Below are 12,877 nucleotides of genomic sequence, written 5' to 3' on the forward strand. Positions count from 1 at the left end.
GTATATAGAAACAAGACAAATTTCTCCAAACCAGGGTGTAAAGCACAGTAGTACACTTAATACACACAACACATGATTATGTATGAAGGTGTAAGGATAAAATCTACAGATGAATCACACATAAATAACAAACTAAAGTGCATTAATATTAAATATTGTAAGGTATGGGACAGATTAATCAGTGACACTTTGAATATGATGTGGCAGGGAGGTCAGAAGCCTAACAACCTGGGGGAAGAAACTGTTTCGCATCCTGCCTGTTATTGCATCATGCATCATAGTCTTTTGCCTGATGATAGAAAGTCAAAGAGGATGCTGGATGGATGGGTGGGCTCCTTAATGATACTAAGGGCCCTGCTCCTGATAAGTGTCCCTGATGGTTGGCAGGGAGACCCCTATAATCCTCTCAATTGTTCTCACAGACCTTTGTGAGGACTTGTCTCCGATGCTCGACCGCTCCCATACCAGATGGAGATGCTGCTTATCAGGATGCTCTCAATGTACTCCTGTAAAATACAGTTAAGGTGGAGGGTGGGAGGAGCCTTGCTTGCTTCAATCTTCTTGAGAAGTGGGGGTGCTCCTGTGCCTTCTTGTTCATGGAGGTGATATTAAGGAAGCAGGTGAGGTCATCCATGACGCGAATTCTCAGGAACTTGGTGCAATTAACTCCCTCTACAGAGGAGACATGTATTAGCAGAAGGGGATGGTTCGTCTGCACGTTCCTGAAGTCCACAATGATTTCCTTTGTCTTCTCCACATTCAGTCTTAAGTTGTTCCTCTCACACTAATCCACCAGCCGCTCCACTTCCTCTCTATACTCCATCTCGTCATCATTCTTGATAAACCCAACCACTGTTGTGTCATCCACAAACCGGATGACACGGTTTGAGCTGGATCCTGCGACACAGTCATGCTGACACAATGTGAACAGTAGTGGGCTGAGCATGCAGCTTTGGGACTAGCTTTGTTTAATGGGACTAGATACGTTGCTGCTCACACGGACTGACTGTGGCCTTACTGTTAAGAAATCCAGTATCCAATTGCAGAGGGAGGTGTTGAGACCCAGCAAGGACAGTTTTCTCACTAGTTTCTGAGGTATGATGGTGTTGAACGCCGAACTAACGTCTATAAACAGCAGTCTGGCATAGGAGACCCCATTTTCCAGGTGGGACAGGACAGAGGGTATTGTATCATCCATGGATCAATTGCAGTGCAATATTGCAGTTCTATAAAACTCTGGTTAGACCACTCTTGGAGTATTGTGTTCATTTCTGGTCATCTCATTCTAGAAAGGTTGTAGAAGTTTTAGAGAGGGTGCAGAGGAAATTTACCAGGATGCCAGTTGGATTAGAGAGCATATCTTATAAAGTTCAGTGAATTAGGGCTTTACTCTGGAATGAAGGAAGATGAGAAGCAGTTTGATAGGGGTATATAAAATTGTAAGGGGCGTAGAAAGAGTAGACAGCCAGCACCTTCTCCCCAGGGCAGCAATGGCTAATAACAGAGGACAAACTTTTAAAGTGATTGGACGAAAGTATAGTGGAGGGATGTCAGAGACAGGTTTTTGTTTAACACAAAAGATTGGTAATTGCCTGGAATGCACTGCTGGGGGGTGGGGGGCAGTATAGACTGATATACTGGGGACACTTAAGAGATTCTTGGATATGCACATGGAGGAAAGAAAAATGGAGGGTTATGGGCTATAAAAAGGGAAAGGTTAGATTGAGCATAGAAACATAGAAAACCTACAGCACAATACAGGCCTTTTGGCCCACAATGCTGTGCTGAACATGTACTTACTTTAGAAATGACCTAGGGCTACCCATATAGCCCTCTATTTTTCTAAGCATGGAGTAGATTAAAATGGTGGTGAGGTCTCACCTAGAATAGTGCATACAGTTTTGGTCCCATTATCTTCATAAAAAAAGATAATAACATCAAAGGCAATGCAAAGGAGATTAACTTGGTCAGTTCAGGAATGAGAGGGTTGTCCTACCAAAAGAGACTAAATAGTTTGGGCCTGTATTCTCTGAAGATTGTAAGCATGAAGGTGTGACCCCATTCCAATATGCAAGATCCTAAGGGGGCTTCACAGGGTTGATGTTTGGATAATTTCACCTGTGGGAGAACATGAACAAGGAGGGATAATTACAAGAGGCTGGTCATTTTTAAAGAAAAAAAGATGCATAGAAATTTCTTCTCACAGAGTGTGGTGAGTCTCTAAATTTCAGCTCTAGTGGATGGTGGAAGCATTTTAAGTGTTTAAAGTAGAGGTGAATAAGGATTTAATAGTTTGAGGAAGATAGAATACGGAGAATTGATACAAGAGTTGAGCTGTGATCATATTAAGTGATGAGGCGGTCTTGAAGGGCTTGGTGGCCTACGCTGCTGCTCCTGTTTCCTTGTGTTCTTGTAATGATTTGAACCAGACTGATGAGGGAAGCAGATGGCTTGGGTAGCAGCTTGGGCTCGTGGAGATGAGGAATACTGATGGTCAACCTCAGAAGGAAGGTTTGTGTATGGAGGGCGGATGTGGTGTTGGTGCAGAATATAAAACAGGGCTAAGAATTTTACAAATGAGCATTGCTGACTAAGAGCCAAGGTAGATAAGTCCAGATGAAAGTGGCTAGGGTACTACATGCAGATAAAATGCTAGCATTGGAATTCTCCATAAGTTGTTTATCAGATCAAGGATTATATGGAATAGAATGAAAACGTAATGTTTAATTATAGCTGACATTTATAATAATTCCTTAGAACAACTTTGATATTTATTTATGACATTGAATTACTTTATAAGTCAAGGATATATGTTGTTTATCTTTTGGTTAGTAGTTGAATTTGTTAATACAACTTCCTCTCACCTTTTATATTCATTGGGGATCATGCTCCCTACACCTGTGCTCTTGACAGTAAATATTTTTTCGCTCTGTCTAAACTCCCTTGATGCAGATACACCAGCTGTCATTGGTGACTGATTTTGAATCTCACGTTCATCCTGTGAGAACGGGCTGTGTGCAGCATTTGTTGGGTCATATCTAAGGTGCCTTTCATCTGCATTCACTTGACAAAATACTTGTGAGAACAGAGCCATCTGCCAGAAGCAGCGGGTTGTTCTTTAATTGGCTGTTAGTCGTGTGATACCATTATGCTTTATCCCCTCTTTTGTAAACTTAGCAATGGCCACTCCTGTTTTAGACTCAAAGTTTCTCACTTCTATGGGTTTCACTAATTTGTTAAAGGACAGGGTTGTTGTTTACTGTATGGTCTTTTACAGTAATTGGAAGGTTTACCTGTGAGGAGGAATTCTCTCAAATCCATTCGGAAAGGGCAATTTGTGGACGGAGCTGGGGTAATATACTGTGTCATTCCGGGACAGTTAGTTCCCAATGTTTTGATGGTGACATCCAATCCCTGCTCTCTGTTGTACATCAGACAGGGGTAAATAGAATTCTGCATACACTAGCTATGAAATGAGAAATGGGCAGTCCTGAAAAAAGTAATGAGAAAAAAATATTTTCTCTGTTGCTTTAGAACTTCCTGTTAAATTTCCTGAAATAAACTCTTGGTGTTATTTTGTCTCTTGTCTTAGATAGTACATGCAGATTACAAATGAATCATTTTGTTGAGCGTTGTAAATAATCTGGAAAGTGTAGTCTTTTCTGAATGTTACAATTAAGTGCATCATGAAGGAAACAGATTCTATGAGTGTTCAAGGGACTCAACTCTGTTTGTTTCTTCGCGGCAGGAACTGCTTTCAGACTGCTCACTTTTACTTGGAAGATAATGCATCGCCCAGAGTGGTTTCTACTTCACCATCATTGGCTCTTCCTATTTCAGGTAGATACAGTGATTGAAGTACCTATTAACAAGAGAATAAAGCATGTCAAAAATATGAAACTTTTTTAAAAAAATCTATCTACTGCTAAATATTTTCACGTGGTCATTCATGTTTTGTGCCTTGTTGTACTTCTTTCGTCCTGTCTCACAGAACAGCAAGTTCTGTGTTGATTCATCCATTCTCCCACAGACCTAAAAAAAAAGGCTTCCATTGGTTATTGAAGGAAAATTAAACTTCAGAATGCCATAAGCACTTCCAAAACAAAACTGTTTACGGTGGTTGGGGTATATTTCAGACACCTCAATCATCAAAATAAGTCATTCCAACATATGAAATAATTTGTTCGTTTAAAAGGAAAATAATTTTTTTTCCCTGTTCCCTTCAGAAAAAAAGTTTGGAGGTTAGGTGAAATGAAACACTTTTAGAACACTTCATAACTCTTTGCATTTTGTGACCAATTCTTTAATGATAATAACTTTTCTGTTTTCCCACTTTTCAGAAAAATAAAGATGACTTTGCTTGATTTTGAAATCTTGTGAGATTTCGGAATACCTAGAGGTACTTGGTGATGTACTCATTAATTGTGGTCACTGCCTGGTACATTATGAGAAATCTGACAGGCAATTTGAATATATCAAAGAACCACAGTCTACCTTATGATGACCCCTAGAAAACTTGTTTCATAGTGATGTCGGTAAAAGCAAGAATATTCTCCAGGTCAGAATAGGATCTCCCCTGCTGTTTTCAGTATAAGGTGAGAGCTCCCGTTTTCCTCATTCATGCAATGTAATAGATGACAGCTAATCCTGCGAAACCAAGAGCAAAAATGGAAGAAACCACTTGGGAGGACAAAAAAAAAAATCAAGATTAGTTATAATTTCGCAAAGCTCATTTAAATAATTTTTTTCACATTAGCACTTCAATGCAAGCTTTCCTAACCTCCAATAAATTATTGCAAACACTCTGTATTCTCCCCATGGCTGCAAAATTTCAAACATTACATGAAGTGCTAATCAATTACCGTGACGTGTTGCTGTTTAATCTCCCTGTGGCAACCTTTTCCTTATGTTAATGGTGCCTTAATAGCTTTTTGGTAACATGGTTTCTAATAAGTATTCAACCTGCTGGTTTCATAAATCGATTTCAGCCATAATAAAATGGATTCCAGTTAATTGGGCCTTTGGTTAATCAGGGCCACTGCTTGTTTGGGACAACTCTTAAAGAATAAAAACTAATTGAGAAAATAACCAGGATTCCCTTTGTTTATTTGGGACACTGTGCTGTTTAATTGGGACAAGAGGCTGTTGCTGAATAGTTTCTAACAAGCCTCAGTCGAGTGCACTTTTGTGGCTGTTAGTCACTATATTGTGCTTAGAGCAAACAGTTTGTAAATAGCATCAGCTGCATGTGTTTTACTTCAAAAATTATCACTGAGAATTGGCAAAAAATAAGTAGTACGTCAATTTAGAACTGTTTTGCTCACTGTGGTTTCAAGCATTCTGGCCAGAAACGGCTAGGAGTGAAAATGAAATGATTTCACCCCTTCAACACGTTAGGAACTATGAAGGATTTGAAGGTATTGTTAATTATCTTGAATATTACAATGAAATTAAAATTTGGAGAATAAAATCATTGATAGCATTGTATGAATGCAGTTCATTATCTGCACCAGGTGACTGCATGATCTTGTTCATTTATGTTCAATCAAAAAAACAGCCATGTACATACACTGGATAGATCCCTCTGTCAGAAACCATTAGGAACTAATACCACAGTTTCATTGTACTGTAGTGTTCTAATTTATTCTGTATTTCATTCATATACATAACTTGTTACTCAGTTAAATGGTAATTTACCTTTTTTATGTATTTTTAACTATTGCCATGAAACTTTGGCTAATGGAGGCAGCCATTTAATTGGGCCAAAATGTACTGGTCCTGATGTGTCCCAATTAACCAGAATCAACTATACTAAAAAGAGACACTGTAATGTTAAAATGTAACAATTTATCTCTCAGGATATGTAATGTGAAACCACAGAGGGTTGCAAGCACAATTTTCCCTAGTAGTAGACTAGTGGAATTTTCCCATCACTCCACAACACAGCAGTTTGCAGTGTTACTCATCACCTGCAGTCATTGTGTTTCTGAAGGTGATCTTCTCTCGACACAAATGTTATGCTAATAATGCCTTGAGTTTGCTGATCAGGCAACATTCTTCAGCAGTTAAAGCAGTGGATCAGCAGCCCAGGATGTTCATTTTTCATTTTACCACCTAGTGAAACTGAATTCTGCTTTGACAACAACATTTGATCAGAACAACAACCATTGACCAGAAAATTAATTGGAGCCTGTACCTAAATTACATTGCTTCAAGAAGACACAGCTACAGTAAAGTCTTGTCAGCATCTGCAAGACTTAAGTCAGATTTATGACAGAACCTTTCAGACTGCACTTTGTCATTGTACTTCCTCCAACTAAAATCTTATATTCTGTATTCTGTTTTCCTTTTACTGCCTTCATATAATTATGCATGACATCATCTGTCTGCATGGCAGGTTAAACAAGTTGTTCTTTATCTTGGTACATGTTACAATAATAACCTAATACCAATACCAGTTGATACACTACCCCTTAAAACATCACTTACAAATTTCACTGACATTAGAACAAAGCAGTTCGCTTGATATCTAATCCAGCAGCTTAAACATTTGCACTCTCCAACATCAGCACACCTTGGCTGCAACATGTACTGTCTCCAAAAAAAAACACTGATGGAATTGGCCAATGTTTTTTTCAACAGTACCCCAAACTTTGTAATACAAGTTCCCCTCCAAGTCACAAGTTTGGAAATATTTTACAAATCCTCTCCTGTTGATGGATCAAAGTTTAACTGCTGTCTGGGAGTACCCCAAACACAGGAGTTTGGAAAGGTCAATGAAGGAAAAGCATCGTTTATATCTCAGGGACAATAAAGTGCTGCCCTTTCTCCAATCACCCCAACTACTAACCAAAGAGAGAAAAATGTGCTCTACCAGTATAGAGTATCTTCATTAGGTTGCCCTACATCGTGACATGTTTGAAAATCAAAACACTGCTAAGATGCTGAAAATCTGAAAAAAAATAGAAGCCTTCTGAAATATTTACTGCTTGGCCTTCTGATTACTTCTGGCATTTTCAGTTGTTACATGCTTGCCTACTTTAATTGTTTAACTAAAGGAATGTTTCTGTCACCATCCACACTTGGCATGGCAGTAGGTTAATCAGAACACCAGGGATATTAGAATTCAACTTGTCATCCTGATTCAGGTGGGGACTGGTTGAAAGCCCATTTCAGAGATCTGAGTGGACTCTGAGCTCGGAGAGAGAGAGGTTTGAATGGGAAGTGAAAATCGAGCCCTCAATAAAGCTCTTTTGATACACTGTTCAACATTTATTCTTCTCTTAAACACAACACAGACTGGTCATTTATCTCGTTACTCTTTGTGGAGTCTTGCTGTGTGTAAATAAGCAGCCAAATTTACATATGCTAAAGCCAATATCATGCTCAAAAAGATTTAATTATGTAAAAAAAAATTACATTACAGCTTGTGCTTTCTTTTTATCCCTGAATAGTATGAATCAATTATTTGAAAAATGTGTCATGCTTGTCAAATTAAAATATAATATATTGGAGCTCGAGTAAGTCATCCTGCCCTTCTATCCGGCCATTCAATAAAAACATACCTAATCGGATATACTTCACAGAGTGATTCCTACAATACCTTTCAGTGTCCTAAACTCTACCTATCTTAACCTCGAATAGACTAAATGACTACCAATCTCCAGCCCTCGAGGGCAGGGAAAAAAACTCCCTTCCTTTCCTTCATAAATGTACAGTATATACTTTTATTCTGAAACTCCAGGTGCAGTCTTGACAACCTCCTTTATATTCCATTTTCATCAAAATAAAGGTCAACATTGCACTTGCTGCACCTGCTTACTAAGTATGTGCTTCAAGTGAAAGGACACATGGCTCCCTTTGTGTTCAATGTTCTGTATTGTCTCCAGCTAAACAATACTCTTTTTTTCTACCCTATTACCCAACATTATCCTCCAACTTCCAAAATAAACTTGCTTGCTTAACCTATCTATCTATTTGCAGATGTGTTGTATTCTCCTTACAATCTTTTTTCAAGATATTTTTGTATTTTCAGCAAGTTTAGCTACAATATAGTTTGTCCCTTCAACTCAGTCACTAATATAGATTGTGAAGAACTGAGGGAACAATGATTTCCTTAACAACACACACAAAATGCTGGAGGAACTCAACAGGCCAAGCATCATCTATGGAAAAGAGTAGACAGTTGATGTTTCAGGCTGAGACCCTGCATCAGGACTGTAAAAAAAGATGAGAAGGCAATGTAAGAAGGTGGGGGCAGGGGAGGAAGAAATACAAGGTGGTAGGCAATAGGTGAACTCGGGAGAGGGGGAGAAGTGAAGCAAAGAGGTGGGAAGTTGATTGGTGAAAGAGATAAAGTACTGGAGAAAAGGGAATCTGTCAGGTGAGGGTGGAAGACCATAGAAGAAAGGGAAGGGGGATTACCTTAACTTCTCTTCACATTTATGAATATGTAGAAAGCCTTCCTGTTTTATTTTTCTTTTCTTATTTCTTACTATCTGATCATCTATTTTCTTTTTTTTATAATTTTATTTGCCAAATTCTGGCCTAATGTTAGGGAGTATTCAGGAGTTATGTGAATTTAACAGATGATAATTCAAAAAGAGCCAGACCTTAGTTCTTAGTGTGGATTGTAAATTGCAAGTAGTGAATTGAACTTAAAAGCATTCCTTTGTGGGAGAACAGGCTGCCCATAGACTAAGAGATATGGTTTGCAAAATGGTAACCATGATACATCCACATATGCATCAGCCAGCTGTGGGCCTGTGGACAACTTCATCCAGTAACAGCATTTCCATGCTATTTCTTATTTGTACCTAAGTTGAATCTAGCTCTTGATCATCTGATTCAAGATTTATTCCTCTCTGTTCTACTGATTTCCTACTTTATTAGCATGGTTACCCAACTTTTTCTTTCCTGCTCACTTTTCTGAAATGTCAAAATCCTCAGAATATTCTATTCTAACCTTGGTCATCCTCAACTACATGCCAGTAATTGGTATCAGATCTGCCAGTGCTTATTTTTAACAAAAGCTAATAGAATAACTTTTCCCTCTGCAGATGAAATGGGGGCAATTTCAGTCAAGGATTTTCCAAAGCATGTGGCAGAACTTCATGCAAGTGATGGATTTTCTGAAGAATTTGAGGTACATCTGAATATATTTTGAATTAATCCTTTCGCAGTACGGGTTGTATGATTTGTAATTAAGAGTTAGTAGATGAGTAAAATTGATGAAAAAGATACAGGATGTGTTTTATACACCTGTTCTTTAAAGTGCCAGCTCATTGATGTTCATTGATTTAAAGTTGTTCAAGCTTTGAGAGTTCTGCTACACGCACCCTTTATTAGTGAGGTATTAGGAGCGTTGAAAGATGTGTAGCTTTAGAGTCAACTTTCAGCCTCCACCCTCACACTACCCCAACAAATTCCAGGCCAATGGTCAAATGTCCCACACCCTCAATAGGATAAATGACTATTTCACTATATTCACACCAATTCTTGCACCATTATCCAAATATTTCTAGCCTCCCAATCTTCCTCACATCATTCAACCACCGACTGTCTCTCAATTCCTCTTTCCCTTGCCCATCATCCCCTTCCTTCCAATATGAAACTTTTTCTTCATCTCCTTCATCCCAGTACAGCATAAGACAATATGACCATAAAGATTAGGCCATTCAAACCATCAAGTCTGCACCCTCATTGCATCACAGCTGATTTATTATTCCTCTAACTCTCAATATCTTTCTTTCTTCCCATTACCTTTGACACCCTGGGACTAATTAAGAACCGATCGACCTCTGCTTTAAATATACTTGGCCTCCACAAGTGTCAGTGGCAATGAATTCCACAGATTCTCTACCATCCAGCTAAAGAAATTTGTCCTCACATCAGTCCAAAATGGATGTCCCTCTATTCTGAGGCTGTGCTCTCTGGTCCTAAACTCACCCACCGCAGGAAATATGCTTTCTATATCCACTCTATCCAGACCTTTCAATATTCTATAGGTTTTAATGAGATCCCCCCAATTCTTCTAAACTCCACCGAGTACAGATCCAGAGCCATCAAACGTTCATCAGATGTTAACCCTTTCACTTCAGAAATCATTCTTGCAGGCCTGCTCTGGACCCTCTCCAATGTCAGTACATTTTTTCTTAGATGAAGGCCAAAAATTGCTCACATTACTCCAAGTGTGGTCTGACCAATGTTTTATAAATCCTCAGCATTATATCCTTGCTCTTATATTCTAGATCTTCTGAAATGAATGCTAACATTGCATTTACCCTCCTTACCATTGACTTAACCTGCAAATTAACCTTCAGGGACCCCTACACAAAGAATCCCAAGTCCCTTTGCAACTCTGATTTTTGAATTTTCTCTGTATTTAGAAAATAGTGTATGCCTTTATTCCTTCTACCCAAGTGCATGACCAGACACTTCCCTATGCTAAATTGCATCTGCTATTTCTTTGCCCATTCTTCCATTAAGTCATTCTGAAGTCTCCCTGCTTCCTCAATGCTACCTGCCCTTCCAGTTATTTTTGTATCATCGGCAAACTTGGCCACAAAGCCATCAATTCCGTCAAGCAAGTCATTGACATATAACGTGAAAAGAAGCGGTCCCAGCACCATCTCCGGTAGTACACCATTAGCTACCAGAAAAAGTCCCATTTATTCCCACTATTTGCCTCCTGCAGTCAGCCAATCTTCTGTCTGTGCTAGTTTCAGTTCTTCTTTATGTCTATGATTGATGTTTGGTCTATTATTCAACCAAATCCAAATTTCCTTCCCTTCCCACATTACTACTTCCACACTCAGCTGTGCCCTGCGCCCCTCCAATACAACTATATCTAACCATTGCTGCTCTTTTAACTTTCTCCAAGTTCCCTTCCCTTCCTCGCCTTCCAGTATATCACCCCACCTTTTAATATTGAACTATCTTGGCTGGTTGTGTAACCTTCCCCAGCCACTGACAGCCTCTTCCCTTCCCTCCTTTCAACCACCCTCATGCCCTCTGATACCCAAACATTGCTGGTCTCCTAATCCTGTCCCCAGTATTGATAGTCCATTTTTTCACCCTCCCTTCCTTGACCACTGCACAGATCTGCATCAGTGACTGTCTTAAATCCAGAAACTAAGCCAAACAGCATGTTCAAGGCCTCAAACAGCTGAGCTTTGCAGTTTGCAGGGATCTAGGCATTCTAAGCACTTGTTCCTAAACCTAAATCTATTGACCTACTTCCTACTATAACTGCTTTATAGTTTGTCTTCCAACACCTGCTAATTTGGAACCCCCTTGGAAAATTGCAGCCAAATATGCTAAACTAATGCTTTTAGTTCATGCTTAGTGAGTAAACCAATTAGGACTGTTTGTGCCATCAATATGCATGTCTAAATGGAATTAAACCAGAAGGCCTTCAAATCCTTAGCTCCTGTCCTTGGTGCAAAACATCGCACAGTTATTCAGAAAATTTGTATTGTGAACAGTTTTTTCTTATGTCTATAATTGACGTTTTGGCTATTATTAATTTTGCATGAATCCTGCCACTGCTACAGTATTTTTCTTTAAAAATTCAGAATTATGTTTTAACATACATGGTAAATCAAAATATGAAGCAACGTGTATCTTGTGTTGCATGTTAAATGTGAGCTTAATTTGCAACCCTTGATGATCATTGTTAGGATCAGGTGAACGAACTGCTCCGATGGGAAACAGAGTTAACTGGAGGAAAGAAACAAACCAAACCAAATAAAAATGACTGTCTCCTTACATGTGACTTTCTTTCTCTGACCTGCATGACACTACCATATCCTATTTTACTGCCCCCCCATCTCCATCTATATATATATATATATATATATATATCTACAATTTTGTAAAAATTTTTTCTTCAGTAAGTCATGTGAGTGAAGAACATAGGGGTATGGGAGCAAAAGAGATGGGAGCAAAGTGATAATTATCTAACAAATTCTGTTAGGAACTTAGAAAATAGGAGCAGAGAAGGCCATTCAGCTCAATACCATATTCATGCTCTCTCCCCATACCTCTTCATGCCTTTTTGTGCCCTGAAAAGTATCTATTTCCTCCTTTAATGTTTTCAGGAATTTGAACTCCATTACCCCGCATTCTACAAAATCCACAGGATTATCATTCGCTGCCTGAAGTAATTTCTCATTTCAGTCCTGAAATCTGACCCCAAATCCTCTTTTCCCTCTAGGAAAACATCTTCCTTGCATGATAAACCATTTCAGCTTTTGAATGTTTTGATGAGGTCTCCTCGGATTCTCTGACACGTCAGTGAATGCAGGCCCAATCTCTCTCATACAACAGTCCCCCCCCCCCCATCCATAGGATCCTTCCAGTTGCTCTCTCTCTATGGTAAGAATGCCAGCAAGGAGGAATAAATAGGTGACTTTCAGTCTCGAAGGCTGTTACCGGTAGACTTCCTCAAGGATTAGTGATGAGATTTGGTTGTCTTCAGAGTGCATCCAAATTAATTATCCAGATTTACTAATGGTGTAAGAAAGGTAGTAAAGTTCGGAGAACATTTAGATTCTGTGAAGGGAAAATCAGTGGGTTATATGAATGGGAAAGAAGGAGGCCAATGGAGTATAATGTGAACTTACTCACTTTCTAAATTATGAGAAGTCACAAGTATGCAACATAAACTAAACAGAAAAGGTAACAAGAAGGTACAGCGAGTAATAAGGAAGTAAAAGTTATATTGATCTTTATTTTTGCATAATAAAGAGTAAGTAAATTTTCCATAGTGTTCTGAAATTTAGTGAGATGTTAAGTAGCAGAGTTGGTATCCCTACCAAAAAATCAAATTGAAATGGTAGAAAGAAGATTCATTTGGTTAATTCCTAAGATGAAG

The 12,877-nt window shown here is 38.8% G+C and overlaps 1 protein-coding gene across 8 annotated transcripts in view; it reads left to right on the forward strand.

Moving 5' to 3' along the window:
- LOC140202693 (receptor-type tyrosine-protein phosphatase zeta-like) overlaps positions 1–12,877 on the forward strand; it is a 307,307-nt gene that overhangs the window by 244,734 nt on the left and 49,696 nt on the right. For all 8 annotated transcript variants that reach the window (XM_072267863.1, XM_072267860.1, XM_072267866.1 and 5 more), the window contains 2 exons: positions 3,749–3,840; positions 9,060–9,145. In XM_072267863.1, the coding sequence (XP_072123964.1) occupies positions 3,749–3,840; positions 9,060–9,145 (178 nt within the window). The remainder of the gene's footprint in view (positions 1–3,748; positions 3,841–9,059; positions 9,146–12,877) is intronic.

The sequence above is a fragment of the Mobula birostris genome, chromosome 9 (genome assembly GCF_030028105.1).
Source record: "Mobula birostris isolate sMobBir1 chromosome 9, sMobBir1.hap1, whole genome shotgun sequence".
NCBI lineage: Eukaryota > Metazoa > Chordata > Chondrichthyes > Myliobatiformes > Myliobatidae > Mobula > Mobula birostris.